The following is a 20,917-nucleotide window of genomic DNA, read 5'->3' as shown; positions in this document are numbered from 1 at the left end:
GCACAGGATACAGTTCCAACACTGAATTACTTTCCATCTCAGAGTGAACACATGTCTCCTTAATCGACCACAGAGAAGGGCTGTAGTGAACTGGCCGCTGTTTTCCATTTCCCTGAGAGAAATACCATGACATGGAGCTGAGCTGCAAAGCTCCACACCGACACCTTGTGGTCACTTTGGAAACATGGCTCGATAATAAATGCACTTGATGCATCACGGGCGAACAAAACACAACACAACGTGCATTTCTAAATGGCTTTTATGTAGTTTTACATTTGACAGCAGTGCTGTAGCAGTGCATAGTACAGAGTTGGTATTACTTTATATATTCTCAAAAGACGCTAACAAGTTTTACAAATGGACAGAAAACGATATTCAAAATTTGACCTGATATGAAACATTGAGAGCAACATATTTGGCATACACTTATTATTTAAAAAAAGAAAAGATTAACATTTGAAAAGGCATTTTCTGTCTCTGGATAGTGTATGAAAGTCGGTGGTGGATAACAAACGACATGTAAACAGCCTCCGGCGTGAAGGCGGCCCATAACAGCAGAGACCCGGTGACTTTGGCGTTATTGCGTAAGACCAGCGCGTTTCTTTCCTTCTTTGTCCGAAAACCAAACAATCTGTGGAACATTGAACCTCCACGCCCTGGAGGCTGGCAGAGAATATTTGGTCAAGGTTTGAGTAAACAGTTTGAAAAGGCACTCGCATGGCGGTTCAGACGGTGACATGTTTCAAGCCGTCGATGAGGGACAGAAAAGCACCGCGTCAAATTAGACGACATTAAATCATGTAATATCTATCTTGACTACTTTCCTAATTCCTAATTATTTATATTCCTAATTATTTTCCTAGTGTGATACAGTATGTCAATCAATGAGAACAATGGATTATTTCCATATTATTTTTCCCGACATAAACGTCTGAAGTTGCATAGCCCCCGTTTGTGAACTCACACACACGTTATCCCCCTTTTCTGGTAAAATAAACCCAAAGACCATTCAAGTAAAAAATAGGAATTCCAGCTGACCTATTTAAAAATTATTGAAATTTAGCATAAAGCAGCTATCCCTCTACCAGGCGTTCCGGGATGAGGTTATGGGTTTACGGAATGTATCTTTTTTTTTTTTTTAATGCATTTATGTGATATATGATATGGTCGTCAAGAAATCAGCCCGTCCACACTCAGATGATCTCGGACTCGTGTCGCGCCAAGGCCGCAGGGAGCGTGGTTCCACACGGGCCCCGGAAATGGTAGCTGTACCCAAACACAAATAAATACACACACACAAAAAAAAAAAAAAAAAAAAGTTATTAAAGAGGGGTCATTTTCAATAAAACGGGGTCATCCCAAAATCGTTTGGAACAGGCATGCGCCGACCTACGTAAAATATTCCGTTTTGACCGTGGTTTCCGTGTTGAACTCTGCGACGGGGACGCCTCTGGAGGCCACCTGGGGCCCGAACATGGCGGCTGGGTACACAATGGATGACGTGCCCACCTGCGGGTCAACACATTGGGGGACAAAAGGGGTCAATGACCTCGGTTGCATTCCGAGCTCAGGGGAGATAAGGCTCTGTTGGAGGCACAGGCGTGAGGACATGGCTCACCACCAGGCAGAGGTCGCAGGTGTCCAGCTCCTTCTCCACCTTGGTGAGCAGGTGAGAGTCCAGAGTCTCCCCGAAAAACACCACGTTGGGCCTCAGGAGGCCGCTGCAGTCGCTCTCCTGACACCTTCGGGAGGAGACAAAGTGGCACTTCGGGGTTAGTTTGGCACCGCACTTTATTTTTCTAAGATGTCAAACATAACAAAGGCAATCAACGGCAAAATAATCTAAAATGACTAAAGAGACTTAATATGAGTCTAATTCATATTTATAATTGATACCCTATAATAAGAAATATTAATCCTGCTGATAGTATCGCATTTGGTACATTCTATATTTTTATCACACACACACACACACACACACACACACACACACACACACACACACACACACACACACACACACACACACACACACACACACACACACACACACACACACACACACACACACACACACACAGTATTTTTGCACAATTTGTATATATTTGACTTGACTTTACTTGATATTTGACTTCAATTCTATTTTATTTTGTTTTATTATGCCAATTATCTGTTGTGAAACAACTCATCTCACTTGAACAAATTCATAGTGGATGTAAATGTACCTGGTGGAACGAACCGATTCTGATTTAATAGCTGAACAATCACGCTTCGTTGCTTTAATTTTGAAAATTATTTCAACACAACAATGATCATAAAACACTTTTTTTCCCCCACACAAAAGAAAAGAAGCCACCTGGGCAGCTGGTCCACGGGAATGTGGACGTCAGCCACGTTGGGGTCGGGGTTGCTGCACACGGAAGAACAGAAAAATACATTTAAATGAAGGGCCGCGGTACTGGGAAGTATGTTGTGCGTTTCCTCTCTGGTGGTGGCGGCGGCGGCGGCCGTCCTCCACCTCCGCCTCCTCGCCCTCACCCTCTGCCCTCCAGAGCGCTGCATATGGGGTTGCGATGATTCTCGGCGACGTTTCCGCAGCTCACGCAACGCGTCTCCATCACGCTGCCTGAAACAGAGGAGGTGATGGAGCTCCTACGTCACCACAAGTGGATTAATAAACACGTGCGGCAGCCGTGAGAATCCTCTTCCACGATCTGTTGTTACGTGCGCTTTTTGGCTCTCTGACCTGATCTCATGAGGATAAAGTGACCCAATCAACTGAGCAAACAAAACAACCATGTTTTTTTGGGGTTTTTTTTGCTTGAAACTTTCTGTTTCTCTGTCAGTAATAAGAGATCTCTACTCTCAATGCTCATCAGCACGTAGCTACTTCTCGTGGTCACATTTGGTTAAGACACTCCTCTAAAATAATTAAAATAATTGACAAGCTGTGGTTCAGTGTGTGTCATGTGGACCACGCGCTCGTTCTATTCCGAGTGACGTAAAATCCACAAACTATTTGTTCATAGCGAACTAATCTTTTCCGTGAATCGGGGTGATTATAAATGATTTACACTTTGCATTCCACAAAAATAACGACTATGAGTTTAATAGTAGTAAATTATTTCTGTGATTCACAGAATTCGACTAAAGGAGATTTTTGGGATCCACAAGTTTGCGTTCTTCCGCATAATAAATCATTTTGACAGGAATTAAACAAATCCTGTGAGAATTCCGTTCACAACTCGGAACCGTGCGTCACACCAACCAAACCAAACTAACCACGAGTTGCCTAATAAGAAAAGACATAAAGCAAATTATTTTACGGAGTTGCTCGTCAAGAACCAAATCTCAAATAAAGAGCTGAACCTTCAATCGCTACAGTGATCTGGCCTACAAGCTCCTCAAAGGACCAAATGATTGACTTTCACATGGACTATACTTACTCATCAACTCATCACGGAATACCACGAATAAGGCCCTGAAAAATGGGACGTCCTGAATCCCTGATCCCCCTCCCCGGGTTCTCACCGTGGATCTTGAGGACGTGCCTGGAGCCGGCCTCCTGGTGCAGGTTGTCGATGTTCTGGCTGATGACCACCAGGGAGCGTCCCTGCTTCCTCAGCCGGGCCTCGCACTCGGCCAGGGCCAGGTGGGCGGCGCTGGGCTTCCTGGACATGGCCAGCAGCCTTCTATGGTGGTAGTACTCCCACACGCGGGATGGGTGGCGCGAGAAGGTCTCCGGGGTGGCCAGGTCCTGGGTGCAAGCCAGTGGAAAAATTTGGTGAGAGACGTGGGGGGGGGGGGGCACCAAGGCCCGGTTGGTGGCGACGGAAAAAGAGGAATTCAAACGGAAGGTGAAAAACACAAGTAGAAAGTCAGGGAAGTTAAAAATCCACTTTGGGATTTTGAATCAACCGTGTGGAAGCTGGAGCAGTGCATGGGCTGGAGCAAAAACACGGAGCTGGATTTTTACGTTTCTGGACCTGGAATATTCCCGCTGGCGATTATTCAATATCGTTTTTCACCTTTCAGTTGTCTATTATTGTTTTTGTCATTGTTTTTATTTTCATTACAAATTATGAGAAGATATCACCTGTGATGAAATATGAGTTGGGCATAATTTTATTTGGGAGAGTTATATATATCAGAATCTTAGTATGAGATTTTTTTTTTCCCCCCTCTGATATAATATCTTTTTATTACCATATACTGTACCTGTAGCTAGAGTCTTTAAAAAAGGATCATGAAGCCAAAAAACATATGTTAATATACACCGATCAGCCACAACATTAAAAACCACTGACAGGTGAAGTGAATTCCTTGGTCATCTCGTTTATGGCACCTGTCAAGGGGTGGAATATATCAGGCAGCAAGTGAACAGTCAGTTACTGAAGTTGATGTGTTGGAAGCAGGAAAAACGGACAAGCATAAGGATCTGAGCGACTTTGACAAGAGCCAAATTGTCACGGCTAGACGACTGGGTCAGAGCATCTCCAAAACGCCAGGTCTTGTGGGGTGTTCCCGGTATGCAGTGGTTACTTCCTACCAAAAGTGCTCCAAGGAAGGACAATCAGTGAACCGGTGACAGGGTCATGGCTGCCCATGGGCTCATTGATGTGCGTGGGGAGTGAAGTCTAGCCCGTCTGGTCCGATCCCACAGAAGAGCTACTGTAGCACAAATTCCTGAAAAAGTTAATGCTGCTATGATAGAAAGGAGTCAGAACACACAGAGCATCACAGCTTGCTGTGTACGGGGCTGCGTAGCTGCAGACCGGTCACAGTGCCCATGCGGTTGTTCATTCATGTTCATTCATACTGGTCGGTGTTGACATACCACCGCAAGCCAATGTGCAGGACGCACAGCACATGCTCACCGACCAGATACGGTGTGTGGAACGGACAAACCCAGACTCCCTAGTTATTGTCCTCGGCGACTTTAACAAGGGAAACCTCAGCCATGAACGCCCCAAATATAGACAGTTTATTAAATGCCCCACCAGAGAGGAGAATACTTTTGACCACTGTTACACCACAGTAAGCAATGCCTATGACGCCGTTCCCCGAGGTGCACTGGGACACTCTGACCACGTCATGGTCCACCTGATTCCTGCATACAGGCAGAAATGAAAGCTGTGTAAACCTGTGTTGACGACATCTGGACAACTTCTACTGCCTCTTTGAAAGACAATGGGACAGTCCTGACACCATCCCCCGTGACACCTTCCACCAGCCCCAGCCTACCAGCTCCACCTCCCCCACCACAGCAGGAGACTGGACCTCTTCACAACTACTCACCATAGAGGCCCCCCCCCCCCCACAGTGACGACCCTTTCGATCCTGGAGAGGGACGTCAATAGGCTTTTCAAGAAGCAGAACCCCCGCAAAGCAGCCGGACCAGACTGTGCTGATCAGCCGTCTCCGGTGTTCACAGACATTTTCAACACCTCACTGGAGACATGCCATGTACCAGTCTGCTTTAAATCCGCCACCATCATCTCAGTCCCAAAGAAGCCAAGGACCACAGGACTTAATGATTACAGACCCGTCGCCCTGACCTCTGTGGTGATGTGGTGAAGTCTTTTGAACGCCTTGTGCTTTCCCACCTCGAATCCATCACAGACCCTCTCCTGGACCCCCTGCAGTTCGCCTACAGAGCCAACAGGTCTGTAGAAGATGCAGTAATCTTGGCCCTCCACTTCATCCTCCAGCACCTGGATTCCTCAGGAAGCTACGCCAGGATCCTGTTTGTGTATTTCAGCTCCGCCTTCAACACAATCATCCCGGCTCTTCTGCAGGACAAGCTCTCCCAGCTGAGCGTGCCTGACTCCACCTGCGGGTGGATCACAGACTTCCTGTCTGACAGGAAGCAGCACGTGAAGCTGGGAAAACACTTCTCTGACTCCCAGCCATCAGGACCGGTTCTCCTCAGGGCTGCGTTCTCTCTCCTCTGCTCTTCTCCCTGTACACCAACAGTTGCACCTCCAGCCACCAGTCTGTCAAGCTCCTGAAATTTGCGGACGACAACATCCCCTTCCGCTCATCTCTGGTGGGGATGAATCCGCCTACAGGTGGGCGCTTGGCCATCTGGCGACTTGGTGCAGCCAGAACAACCTGGAGCTCAACGCTGTGAAGACGGTAGAGATGGTTGTGGACTTCAGAAAGAACGCTGCTCCACTCACCCCCGATCACCCTGTTTGACTCCCCAGTTGACTCTGTGGAGTCCTGCCGCTTCCTGGAAACCATCACCTCCCAGGACCTCAAGTGGGAGCTGAACAGCAGCTCCATCGTCAAGAAAGCCCAGCAGAGGACATACTTCCTACGGCAGCTGAGGAAGTTCAACCTGCCAGAGACGATGACGGTGCACTTCTACACCTCCATCATTGAGTCTGTTCTCACCTCCTCCATCACCATCTGGTACGCTGCTGCAACCACCAAGGACAAGGGCAGCCTGCAGCGTGTCATTCGCTCTGCTGAGAAGGTGATTGGCTGCAATCTGCCAACTCTCCAGGACCTGTACGCCTCCAGGACCCTGAGGCGTGCAGGTAAGACTGTGGCTGACCCCTTCCAACCCGGACACCAACTGTTTGAGACTCTTCCCTCTGGCAGGAGCCTGCGGTCCAACAAGGCCATAACCTCTCGCCACAAGAACAGTTTCTTCCCGTCTGCAACTGGCCTCATCAACAAACCCCCTCCCATTACACCTTAAATTGAATGGGTATGTCAATGCGTTACATAAGCGCACATTCCTGCACAATTTACAGCTAAATTAAAAAAAACAACAACAAAAAAACAGCCTTATTTTTGACATCCCTATATATTTTAACTTATATTTTACTTGTTGTTTCACATTTATGTTTCATGTATGCACCGAACACCAAGACAAATTCCTTGTTTGTGTAAACGTACTTGGCAATAAAGACTATTCTGATTCTGATTCTTCTGACCCCTGTCCACCACTGAAAGAATCGGCACGTGAGCGTCAGAACTGGACCATGGAGCAATGGAAGAAGGATCTGGAAGGAGCATCTGTGGGATGTGCTGGAACAACAAGCCCGATCCACGGGGGCCCCACGTGACAACTTCCAGGACTTAAAGGTTCTGCTGCTAACGTCTCGGTGCCAGATACCACAGGACACCTTCAGAGGTCTTGTGGAGTCCATGCCTCCACGGCTCAGAGCTGTTTTGGCGGCACGAGGGGGAGCCACACAATCTTTGTGGTTATTAGTGGTGGTATTAATGTTGTGGCCGATCAGTGCATATATAGATATCCTGCAAAATTCCGCCCTAAATTTAAATACAGTATTGGCCAACTGAGACGATCACAGAGATGAATAAATGAAAATGAGATAACTAATTGGCGTGGAAAGCTTCTGTTGCTTCTGTCTGACGCTTGCAGCTGTTTCGGCTGATTGGTCCCCGTCAACATCCCCTCACACAGTTCCTACCGCCGCCGGCTGTTTGTGTCTGGATCAACCCCGTTAGGACCTCTTCTATGTAAACAAGACGCATAAAAAAAAGACCCACTCCTCAGCAGAAGGCAAAACTTGAATATAAAATGGAAAAAAAAAAAAAGGCCCAAAGATACGAGAATCTACAGCCAGCAGTAAATTCTACGTACCCTCTCAAAGAAGTTGAATGTTTGATTGTTTCATTTGAATGTTCTTAGAACCTACAATCAAACCCATCAAATCCATCAATCACACTTCATTGTTGTTTAGAGAATTGCCGGTAAAGAACAAGGCCGATAGCAGTGCGTTTTGAAAATACCCGCCTGTGTTAAACATTTCGTTCTCAATTCCAAATGATACATTTTTCGAGACTTCAACTACATTGGTTGTACGAGAATAAACATCCAAATATAAAAAGACAGTTTTCTAACTATCGTTCAGTCCTATTGTCTGTTTGTTGTCCATTTGTGGGCTATAGCTGCATAGTCATACATCTGATTTATCTAACTATCCAATCTAATCTAACTATAAAGGAAGAAATCTGTGTGTCTGTGTGTGTGTGTCCTTCAATTAGAATGTCCTGCGACTATCTTGACAACCGTTCATCCGATCTACTTCACACCTGGCAGGTGTGTTGCTGGGGACCCAATGGCGTGCAGTGCCCAATTTGGTGCAATTTGCACATTCGGCCTTTGCAATATTTATAAGCTTTCAATAAACAGCGACCAGGAGAGTAAGAGTTCATTTATGCATGAATGACCTTAACCAGCAGTTTCAGCTTCCATTGTGGAACACGGGACCGAATCATTCACATTTTGTTAAGTCTCAAATTTTGAACGGGCATGCACGAGTGAAATATAATGTTTAATCTCAACATTTCGACATTAGGACTCAAAGACGGTATTTACAAACAAGCTCAAATTCATTACGACAGTGAAATCTTTAATTTAGTTCAGTCAAAAATCTCATTTTAAGCCTAATAATTAGTTCCCACAATTTTTAGCCAAGTTATAAATGATGTGCGCATTTATGGAAACAATGTGTTTTGTGTTAATAGTGTTTGAATTGAGTGTCATTTGACCATAAATAACCATTACCATGCATTTGTAGTTATGGCTCCTACTGTGGTTATTTGTTTATTGGTGTGAAATAAACAATGGATTAAGTGTGTTCATTTCAAACACATAATCAGTACAACTGCATTTTATATAAGAAACTGAATTTTATGCATGTAATGTGGGCAGTTTATGCTTTCATTTAACTAAACGTGTTATATTGGGGGAGGTTACCTGATACGGCCACTTTCTCCACTCCCCCCCCTCTCCCCAGAGGGGGCCCAGGCCACTCTCTGCGTTCACACCCGACCCCGTGATGACTGCGATGTGCTTGGCTTTGGAAAACACCGTCCGGAAGGCAGACATATCTGAGAAGGGAAAGGAAATTCAACATATGGGGAAGATTTTTTTTCTTTTTTTTTATGCCATAACCTCCAATTAAAGACTTCACCTGAGTTTGCTCTCCTGGTTTCTATCGAGGGTCTTCCCGAGACGCCCGAGGAAAACAGGCGAGGACCCAGAACGATGAGGGGCAGATTTCGGAGAAGCATGGTCCCTCTCTCTGTTGCGAGACAACGAATATACAGGGTTGTCGTGGAGCAAACTTGTATTAATTATTCTCCAACTAGACAAAAATTGTTTCAGTATCATAGTTTATTGTGCAATTCCCCCCTGCAGGAGAGGGTTAAAAAATGAGTTTGTTTGATTTACGTTTTTTAAAGTCAGACACAAGATAAGATGAGATAAAATAAGATAAGAAATCCACGTGCTACAGCAGCAGCGTTTACAGAAGTCAAAGTCGAAAAAATAAGGTAAAAAAAACAACAAACAACAACATATGTACACATTGATGAGAAGTAAGGTCTGTAAATAATAATAGCTAAGAAACACAAGAAAAAAAACCAAAAACATTTAAAATAAAAACAAATCAAAAAAAGATATTGAGCAAATTATAGTCAACAAAGATAAATATATAAATATGTCTGAAAGGGAGCAGGAAGAAATCGAAGTATTTGCTCCTACCCATAGTGTATAAACTCATAAAAAACAATGTGTACGAGCGCGCACACATACACACACACACTTTTTTAAAATGTAACTATTGTTTTTTATTTTATGTATTTGTTATATAATATCGGATCATCTTCTGCCCAAGTGAATAAAGTAAAAAATAAAGGTTGAAAGTAAATAGGCGTTTCCCTTCCCGTCTGCCAGTTGTGTCTTACACCTGAATGTGTCCAAACAGGTTTGCCACCCGGCAGCCAGCCCAGAACATCTCGATTATTATCATTCGTCTTTTCGTCGCTGATGTGGAAGTTAAAGTGCACTTCAGTGAATGGATCCAGAATGAGATCCGAAATCTCGATTACGTCGATCCCAGTGGAGACCACTCGCTGTCGCCTCTGCGCGGGTCAAACCGCATCCCGCCACGAGTTTCCCCATAGTCGTTTCGCGTATTTTAGTCCGTGAAATCCCGGACGCGCGGGTTGGTAAACCACGCTGCACGACCCGTGCCTGGAAACCATGACGGACCGCCGATGGTCTCTCAACAAACAAAAAAACAAACCAACAAACCACTTCATTGAACTTACCCCTCGCGGCGGCAATCGCAACACTGCGCTGCGAAGGTTTGTTTACCTCTGACTACACGCTCCGCTGGGGGCCGTAAACCCACACCGACTGTCGTAAATACTGCTCGGAAACGTGAAGTTGCGTGAGGGAGGAAGTGCAGGTTACGTCGGCCCTCTAGCGGCGGCCGCTGGTAATGTGCTTCGTGTGCAGCGCTGCATTGCCGCGGAGCTCGGAAATCGGTCATTCCCTGGCGCTGATTCCTACTTTCGAGCTAAATGCCATTTTTGCATGTTCCGTTGCTTCTTTTTTTTTGTTTTTGTTTTTTTTGTTTCCCAGGAAAGGGGGCTATTTGTATTCTTATGCACTTCTTTCTAGTGTCAGAGCTCTTCCCGGGCTGCTCCTGGTGGTGAACCGCTACTCCCTCAGCGGAGCTGGCATTCCTGGTTAAACAATACTATTTACTAGCTCTCGTTTTAAAAAAGATAAAAAATAATAGTAAACGTGTAATTGACGAATAAAAGTTTCGATGAACGCCACTGTCCGCTTCAAGTCTTCACAATTGGCACTCAAACACCCTTACAATTGAGCCTATAAAACAATAAATGTAAACGAAGAAATGAATAAAATTAAACACAAATTTCTTCGAGGGTGAAATGAAAAACGTCCCTACTCTGTCTTTTCCTGCACAAAATCAATTATTTAACGGGGTAGACAAATCAAATCACATGTGTCATACTGCAGTATGCGCAGTATGAATGTTGACCGCTTTGTTTTAAAGATGGGAATCAGTCTGCTGAGCGGAGGGGAAGATTTATTAAATCAATTGTGACATACAACAGCCAAACATGTTCACATCCTAAGGCACAGGCTGCCGTGACTGTTCCACTGGTCGATTCCGTCCGGAAAGAGGAGACGCTCCTGAACCCACCGGTGTCTCCATGAAGAATGACCGGTCGATGGGATGTCCGCCCGTCTTCAAAGATGGCCGCGCCTCCACCGGTAACAGAGGCTGGAGTGTGAGATGGTTGTTATTGGAGCAGAGGGAACAAGTCACAGGGAAACTGAGCACCTTGTGTTTCTACCAGGAGACATCACCTCTAACTGTGTGTGTGTGTGCGTGTGGGTTTGTGTGTCCTCTACAGAGACCAGCAGAGGTCAGAGGTCACCAGTGGCCCACCTGGACAGCAGCACCAACCAGACCTGGACTCCATATCCCCGGTGTGTGAATGTCCAACAAGCTCCGGATGAAATGAAGGAGCGTGTGTTGCGTCACGTCTCGTAGTCTCCATGCTTCCCTCTTCAGACCTGTGGGATGTGAATCCAGGACAGTGGCGTTCGAGAAGGAGCCGAGGAGGCTCTGGAGGGTTCGGATTCCAGAGTCCGGATTACCCACAATGCTCAGAGAGGCAGAGGAAGGAAGAGAATGATGATTATGATGTGGGGACGGAGGAGCAGCGGAGGAGGAAGTTGTGAAGGTCACACTGCGCTTCCTGAGGAGGATGAAGCAGGAGGAGCTGGCCGACTCTCTGCAGAGCACTAAGAGACTCTGTTCTACACTTTTATAGGAGAATTCCACTCCGGCTCTCTGCTCTGTTGGTAGAACCAGTTTCTGAGCGACTGAATCGAGTGAGCTGTCAACCAGCTCTCTCCACGTAAGAGCCCAGAGACATAACTAGGAGACTAGTCTAGGAGCTAGGAAACAGTCTAGTCGTCCATCTAGAAGCTGGGATGCAGTCTAGGAAACGGTCCAGGAATAAGAGACGGAGTATAAGTACTTAATCATCAATCTAAACTGAGGCAGCGTGGAAGGTGTCTCCATCTTTAGACTGCGCTTCTAGAACTAATCTTTTAAAATGGGAGGTTTGTGCACTTTATCAGATGGTAAAGGCTGTGCTAGAGACAACCTGGTAAAGCTGCTGATTGGTTTTTGAGGGTGTAGCATGATGAAAACTATAAAGCAGATTAATAACCAACTGCGCTACAGTTGGACTGCACACACACAGAGTGCACAGTGTGCAAACATAAACTGATGTCTCATCTGAAGGAGAGGTTCCAGTGTTTGCTTGAGGGAATCGCTGAAGCAGGAGAGCCAACACTTGCTCTACATCACAGAGGTAAGGAGCGCAGAGGGCAACGGCGGCCCGGTGGCTCGGCAGTCACCACTGTTGCCGAATAAACTTTAGACTGGAACATTGCGTGTTCTCCCCGTGTTTGTGTGGGTTTCCTCCCACCATCAAAAGACATGTTTGTAAGGGGTTGATACTCCTGTCGGTGCCCCTGACCAAGGCACTGGCGAAAGAACTGGAGTCGGTCCCCAGACCACCCACCGCCCCTGGGTACAGGATGGGTCAAATGCAGAGGACAAATTTCGCTGTAACCTACTTATACAATGACCGTAAAGAGGTATTTGAGGTGCTCTATTCTAACAAGGACTGATCGAGGCAGCTTCCGGGAAGCCAGCGACAGAGGGAACACCAATCAAATGTCAAGACGTCGTACCTGGACAAGATCAACCGGTCAGACCACTGATTGGCAAGTTCAAAGTTGTGCTCGTCTTTGACGGCCTGGACGAGAATCCGCTCCCTCGGGACTTCCAGAACAATGAGATGTGAACTGATGTCCCAGCGTCCACCTCAGTGGAGGTTCTGCTGACAAACCTCATTCTATTTGATTTATTTGACATATGTCCTAAAATATGGGTAGCTCCACAGACAGAACAGTCCTACACATCTGTAGTACGGTCCATACATATAGACCAGCCACATACAATAAAAAGAGAACAGGTCAGGATAAGACAAAAAAGAAAAGCTCTTTGGCTTATTTCCATAGTGGTCCTTAGGGGGGTTGGGAGTGACAGCAGGACAACAAACTATTGTTCTTAATAAACATCAGCTTTCACGAGAATTAATTGATAACAAACAAACATTACTTCAGATTTTTACTGCCCCTTCAGCCATTTTTTCAGCACCGATTTGAAGTTGTTAGAGTTACTAATTGTCTTAAGACTCCCAAGCAAGCTGTTCCAAAGTATTGTTGCCACATACACAAATGATTCCTTATCTAGTTTACCTTTAAATCCAGGAGGAGAAAAATCTGTTGGACCTAGTGATCTGGGATCTGTGGGCCATAGTGGAATAACTATGAACATCTCCAAGGCAGGTAAAATAGTTCTTCAAGTACATCAGAACACCACGCTGCGTGCCGCGCCCGTACGCTGCACCAACGCGCCGGTGGACTTCTGCTGTCACAAGGTGCCTTCTCATGAAAATATTCAGAACAATCCTTTACTAATTTATTTTGAGAAAGCTGAAGCCTATTTTTTAAGAACTTAGTGATGCCATTGTACCATGCACAGAAAGCATAATCAAAATGGGGTTGGATCAGCGCTCCGGCTAGTGAAACCAATGCTCTCCTATCTAAAAACCTTGAAATTCTGACAAAAAATCTTGTTCTGATTGATCATGGTTTGCACCTTTTGGCCCTGGCCTTCACCTGACAAATGACTATCCAAAGTACAGCCGAAATAATTGACAGGGGCCTTAGCCGCTTACTTTAACATTAAAACCAGAGGACAGTTTTAATTAAATTCTTGATCCAAACAGAATTGATTTGGCTTTCCCACATACTATCAGACATCCAGCTGCTAACATATAGTAATTCAGCACTCAAAACTTTTTGACTATACTTTAATTTTCACGAGACCCCAGAAAAGCAGAATCATCTGCATATAAAAACAGCTCACCTGAACATGCTGACCGAAGATCATTAATGTATAAAAGTAAAAATAACCCCACGATCTATAGATCTAGGCTGATACAATGTCCCACCAACATCTACTAGTTGTTTTCTACTGCTCAGATAAGAGCTAACCCATCATACTGCAGCCTCATTAAAACGCATGGGTATCAGTTTGGATGGCAAGATATCATGACAAACTGTGTCAAATGCCCTCTGTAAGTCCAGCATTACCATACCACAGAATTTTCCCCCCATCCACGTCTTTCCTTATATGGTCAGTTCAATATAGGAGACAGGTGTCGGTGGAATGGGACTTGCAAAAACGCGACGTGAATTTAAAGAAACAATTAAGTTAGGTCAGGTATTGGAAAATTGATCTAAAAATTTTTTTTTTAATTATCTTTGACAAAACACCCAAGATAGAAACCGGTCTGTAATTTCCTTGGTCTAATTTACATCCCCTATTAAAAAGTGTAATAACTCCAGCAAGTTTCAAATCATTTGGAAATGTTCCTTGTTTAATGGACAGATTAGCAATATGGGTGAGATATGGAGTAATAAACTCAGCAGCATCTCTTAGGAACCTCGATTGAATATTCTAATATCAAAAGGCTGTATCTTTGGAGCAGTTCAGATTGGATAGCTTCTCGAGCAAAGCTGCCTCGGAAACTGTCTCAAAAGAGAAGGCACCAGATTCAACTCCTAATTTAGAATAGTACTGGCGTACAAACTACCCCCACATTGTCCAGACTGTCCTGGAACCTGCCACCTCACCCTTCTTGGATGAAACCTTATTCCAAATATCTAATCTAATGTTGCAGGATTATGTTTTTAGCCCACGAGTGAAGCCAAGTTGTTTAAGAGACTTCCGTAACTTGCTTGAATAATTTCTATATTCAGCAATTTTCTCATTGAAATAGGACTTTTTTGAACTATTTATCAATCTGCTGACTTCATTCCTTGATATTTTGTAATCTGCCCAAATTTGCTCATCTTTCATTTTCCTGTAATTACAAAATTGTTTATTCCTTGCCTTTATTACTCCCATAATGGTATGGTGTGGTTTTAAAATGATTTCAATCACCCTCAGCATCTGAGCTATGTAGCACAAGGGTCCAATTTTATTCTCTTAGACATTCAACAAATACATGTTAATTGTAGTTCTCCAGAGACCTAATTCTTACAGAGTTAACCGAACCCGTAATTTAAAACCCCTCTGTGGCAGTTCCGTCTGCCACATGCCACCCGAGTGGTGTTTTCAGGGCCCTCTGACACAGAGACACAGGCAGAGATGTTGCAAATACACCGGTTTATTGTAGGGAGTGGGCAAGATGTAACAAGCCGGGAGCAGATGGAACATTGTCATGACAGAGGCTCTTCCCATTTGTGTCGGGATGGGTGAGTTTCCTGTTGCTCGTTGAATGCAAGCCACTCCGATCCTGGGCCCAATTACCTAGACCCAAGACAGGCGTGGCTGCTTTAACCACACCACCCACACACCACACCCACTTTTGGCGATCCTTGTCCTGTCTGGTACTAAAAGAAGGTTAATCACAGTTTGAGTGGAAGTACAAATTCTCGTCAGCGCCCTAATCAAATGGTGCAATCCGAAGAGAAGACAGAAGTTCATGAAGAGATTTGTATCCCCAAAATTCAGTTTTCAGAATGTCAAAGTTAAAGTCCCTTGTTATCATCACCTCTGATGGGACAAAATTCATACAATTAGAGCAAACCGCTTCCAGAAGTTGATAAAGGTTGCTCTGACCAGGTGGCTGGTAGAAATCACTAATCAAGACAAGCTTGCATTTTGGTAATTTAATATCCAGCCAATATGGTCATCATTTAAATCTACTCGCTCATTAAAGCCAAAATCGGATCACACATAGATGCACGCTCCACCGCCTTTACGATTGCAGCCCCTTCTCACAATAACAAAATTCTGTATTTCAATTTCAGCGTCCTTAATTGAACTGTGCAGCTATGTTTGTGTAAAACATAAAACTCCCACATTACTGTTTGTACACAGCAGTCAAATCTCACTTACCTCGGGAAGTAGGCTCCTGTTGTTTAAATGTAGTAGTTGAAAAGAAAAATGTATCCACGTTAGATGTCTCCAGGCCATTACCCGGATCACTGGCCTCCACATTCATCTGTGCCGTGGCCACCTATAAACACTCCCTGCGCTCTCCCAATGTTCATCCCAGGCATGGCAATTTGGCCCAGTTCTGATCCGCTGTCCAGGATGTAAAATTGAGACTTTGGTCCGGGCCATTGTTGTATATCCCTAATAAAAATAGATTAATTCATATGATTAAATCATCGCCGTTGACTTGGCGTTGGCTTTGAGTTTAAAGTCATGCTTGGCTGGGTTCCAACGGGGATACAAGGAGGTGACCAGAAGTGTGTTCTTTCCATACTCAAAATGAGTGATTACTTTAGACAAAATTGAATGGTCGGTCAAAAGTATTTAGTAGACCCCTCTCTATACAATTCCTTTGGCCAAGAAATTAAGTCTAAATGTTTAGAACAAAACCATACATTTAAAATGTCATCACCATGCCAAACTCGCCAGTTGCAATCTTAGTCCAGTCCTACTTCCACCAAGGTGGAAGTCTCACGGTGCATGTTTCTCCAGTTCTCTCCCCGGAGATGGTGCATGTTCACTCCCAGGACACGGAACGAAACACGGGGACTGAGCAAACTCTCCTGACTTGTTGCCGCGCCAAACTGGCTCTGGATCTTCCAGCCCAGTCACTGGGATGTTGCCCAGACGCAACTGGCCAGCAGCTCAACTGGCCCGGGTCACCGCTCTGCTGCAGTCCTGGCTGGCAGTTCAATCCCGGTTCTCCGTGGAGGGTCCGTTTGTCAACACGCCCCCGGATTGAACATGAAACTGAAGTTATAAACAGTCTTTCCACATCAAAGTATTTTGGCCAGTTGACAGTTAAACTGGAATCGACAGCATCTGTTGACATGACATCAAGGGCAACCTGCTTCCCTCTGCTCGCCTTGGCGAACCGCACGACCTGCAGCAGCCAGATTCCTCCTGAGCGTGTGGACATGGCGACAGAGGTGAGAGGCTTCAGCGACCCACAGAAGGAAGATTACTTCAGGAAAAGATTCAGCAGCAGGCCGACACCATCATCTCCCACATCAAGACATCATGAACCCTCTACATCATGTGTCACATCCCAGCCTTCTGCCAAATTAAGGAGTAGGCTATTCACCCTTACGAAAACTCGGGCATAGAACCACACACACACACACACACACACGCACACAGCAAGAGAAGAAAAAAAAAAAAGGGGCGGAAACGTGAAAAGAGGTGCACGCATTCACAACAATAACACTTGAACTTTTTGGGCCGTGGAGTACAGGGAGTGAGACCTATTGTGAAACCCCCTGTAGTGGCAGGTGCCCCCCTCGGCTCCCTCATAAGTGTATGGAAGAATCACAACAGGTGTATCAAGACGATTTGGGGGAAGACAAATAAAGATAACGCATGTTTTGAAATACACGGTAAGAAATAGTTCAAACCAAGCATAGACATCCAAACAAATAAATACAAGAAAATAAATCGAAATCAACATAAACAAAGCAGTAGTGGCGAGATCGATGGAAAAGGGTATGAATGGATGTTTAACACCCTGTAAAGGCACAGGTTACATATTAACAAATTGTCTGTATGCCTTACTTCAGTCTTCTGTAAATTCCCCTCACCATTCCCTCTTGCCACACAAAATAAATTAAAACAAGATGTTATCTACTACTCACCAGAGGAGCTGGACCTGTTTGACCTAAAAAGTACTCCACTTCAGAGGAGGTTCTTCTGAGGCTGCTGCCAGTGGTCAAACACCTCTGTAGGTGCCCAGATAACATCCGTATCCTAACTGGAATCTGTTTGACATCTGAGGAAATACTTAAGGCTAATATAGTTTTACTGTTTATGGAAAGAAAATGTTTAAGCTATGTATTTATCTGCATCCAGGTTGGTGTAAAGGCTTAGTGGCTGTAATCTGTCAGAAAGAAGCTGTGAAGCTCTGGCCTCAGTTCTCAGCTCCAGCTCCTCCAGCCTGAGAGAGCTGGACCTGGGCACCAATGATCTGCAGGATTCGGTGAGGCTGCTCTCTGCTGGACTGGGGTCCACTGTGCTCTGGAAACACTTAGGTCAGTGTTCATCAACCTCTGCAGCCAACTGGGATCGGCAATGGACTTCAAATAATGACACATTTGCATGAAACTCACTGTGACAACATCCAAAAGCATTTTTTATGATAATAATCAAAATCAGAATGAGTGTATTCCACCAAGTACATTTACATATACACTGTACAAAGAATTTGGCATGGTGAGGATTAGTGCATTTCTATGTGGACAATTAACTTAGAAAAAAGCTTAAATGCTTAAACAATAATAATGAAATTAAATACATTAAAAAGTAAAATAAAAACACAAATACAAATATCCTAATACAGTTTACAGAAATAGCTGAAAAATACAAAACAGAAATAGTCAAATATGTAAAATATATACAGAATATATAAAATGTGACTCTATGCATAGGACAAATGACTGGTATGGGTATATAGGTTATAAATAAAAAATCAATATATATAAAATATAAATTATACATGATAAATTATACTATACAATATGGTATGATATAATTTATCATGTATAATTTATATTTTTCATGAGGATTTTGCATTTATACCCATATAGAAAATAAAAAAGCCAATAAAAGATAAAAAATTAAAAATGAGTCGATAAAAAGACAATAAAGAAAAGGGCGGCATCACATAAAAGTAGATCAATAAAAATGGGTTTTAAGAAGTGATTTAAAATAAGTCACTGATTCTACCGTTTCTCCTCGGGCAGGTCGTTCCAAAGTTGAGGGGCCCTGAAAGAAAAGGCACTGTCAGCTTTAGTTTCAAGTCATGACTTTGGAACAGCCACGAAGGCCCCGCCCGCCTGAGGATCCAAGGCTGCGCACGGGCTCATATGGGGTCAACATACAGTATTTGTTATGTAGCTTGGAGTCAGACCCAGACGAGCTTTGAAAATGATCAGTACAATCTTGAAATCGATTCTGAACCGAACAGCGAGCCAATGGATGTGATGTTGTCTATTGGAATATTGTGAAAGCATTGGTTTGATTCTTGAAATGGTTCTCAGTTAAAGGAAGCAGGATTGGACTTTTTTTTAAATATGTGTTTAGGTCAGAGTCAAACAGTACTCCCAAGTTTCTGGCAATGGGCTTCACATTTGCGGACAGAGGACCAAGGCCACTCTCACTATGACTGGAAAAATTTGGGGGAGTGAATATGATTTCTGATTTTGAATTATTGAGCTGATGGAAATTCATAGCAATGAAAATAGACATTGCGTCTTTGGATAATTTGGCCAAGTGGCAGCACATAGATTGAAAATAAAATTGGACCTAAAATAGAACCTTGCGGTGCACCACTAGTAATGTGAGTGTACCGCAAAGAGAGTGACCGAGAGAGACATGAGTGACCGCAAAGAGAGTGACCGAGAGGGAGATGAGTGACCACAAAGGGTCTTTCTACAGTTAGGGATAAAACCAGCCAAGTGATAAATGGTCAATTAGAATGGTGTGATCTACAGCGTCAAAGGCTGCACTTAGATTGAAAATAATTAAAATTGCACTCCCCCCCATCTGCTATAAGGAGATTGTTGGTTACCTTGAAGCTCCAAAACCAGACTGAAATTTCTCAAAGATGTTATTATGACACATAAAAGCTGGGTTGATGCCACCTTCTCTAAAACCCTTGTTAGTAATGGAAGTTTAGAAAAGTGCCTAAAAATGTTAAGAACAGAGGGATCAAGGTTAAGAGTTCTTTAAATAATATTATATTATAGCATATTATATTACCAGTATATTATAGCTTACTACGGTAACTATGTCCTGGGATTGACACATTGTGCTTCATGTTGTGTTTGCAGCTTGTCCAGCTATCTGGTCACACGGGAGGGGCTTCCTTTCTCTGGCCTCAGCTCTGAGCTCCAACCCGAACCCGTCCCATCTGAGAGAGCTGGATCTGAGCGGACCTGTACAACTACCCAGGAGAGCGGGGAGTGAGGCTGCTCTCTGCTGGCCTGGAGGAGCCATGCTGGAGACTGGACACTCTCCGGTATGGAGAGACCAGCTGACCTCCCTGACAATCTCTTCTACAAGGAGTACACTGATCACACCGGGATGCCGGATGACGTATGGTGGTGTCAGACAGCACACATGACTAATGTGGGGTGGAAAATGATTGATAGCAGCTTATTAATGTCTGTGTAGCCCTGATCAAACACCATTTGCCAAGAAGACTATTGATGTGACAGGGTTTATGGACATTCATGGTCATCTGTGAAAATGCATTTCCAAACTTTTCATCACATATTTTTAAAAGACATTCAATGATGATTGTGATTATATATTTTGAAATGATATATATACTTTTTGTAGTTTATCTTCAAATCCAATCTGTGCATTAATTTGCTGTCAAATAATATATATTTTAAGTCATGTGTTGTGCAGGTCAACGTCATTTTGGAGCCAAACTCTGGTGGAATCGGGCAGAAACACTGGGTTTCAAACTTCCCTTTCCTCCTTTAACATTTAAAGGAGCAATAGAGAACTTTTTTTGTTTTTACTTATCATTATGAAGTTATTGTTGACTGCACAGTGTAATGGCTAGAGAATGATTTAGGGTTAGAGTTCAGATTGGTTCCCTAAAAGCCTCCACATCACTATGCATTTGGAATGCCACCCGGTACAACTCCCTTCCGCGTCACAGGAAGCGCGTCAAACCACTAGCAGAAATGGGGGACGGTGGAGCGATCCGCTCCGCGTAGATCATAAACCCTTGAATATAAGAACGACCCATTAAAATGGGTTGAGAAATGTAAACGCCAGAGTGCTTTTTTTTTCTCTTTTATCCAGAAAAACCACAGCTCCTCCGTTTACTTGTATTTGTGAACAGGCTAGTCTTCCCCGTTCCAATATGGCGGCCGTTGACGTATCGCTGCAGCGAGCTCAAGCAGTCAACTATCTATGTATACTGTATATGTCTGATTGCGCAACCAACG

The 20,917-nt window shown here is 44.2% G+C and overlaps 1 protein-coding gene across 1 annotated transcript; it reads right to left on the bottom strand.

Annotated features, from left to right (window-relative positions):
- Positions 1-262: 262 nt before the first annotated feature.
- LOC307238385 (NAD-dependent protein deacylase sirtuin-5A, mitochondrial-like) lies at positions 263-10,172 on the bottom strand. Its single transcript, XM_080011326.1, has 9 exons — positions 10,099-10,172; positions 8,958-9,068; positions 8,741-8,874; positions 3,532-3,757; positions 2,539-2,626; positions 2,357-2,410; positions 1,619-1,742; positions 1,394-1,509; positions 263-1,266 (listed from the first exon to the last, which is right to left on the bottom strand). The coding sequence occupies exons 2-9, from the start codon at positions 9,055-9,057 to the stop codon at positions 1,194-1,196; spliced, it is 915 nt and encodes a 304-aa protein (XP_079867452.1). The 5' UTR covers positions 9,058-9,068; positions 10,099-10,172; the 3' UTR covers positions 263-1,193.
- Positions 10,173-20,917: the final 10,745 nt, after the last annotated feature.

The sequence above is a fragment of the Zeus faber genome (genome assembly GCF_960531495.2).
Source record: "Zeus faber genome assembly, chromosome: 12".
Classification (NCBI taxonomy): domain Eukaryota; kingdom Metazoa; phylum Chordata; class Actinopteri; order Zeiformes; family Zeidae; genus Zeus; species Zeus faber.
The sequence above is the reverse complement of the archived record's forward strand: the minus strand, read 5'-3'. Positions and strand labels throughout refer to the sequence as shown.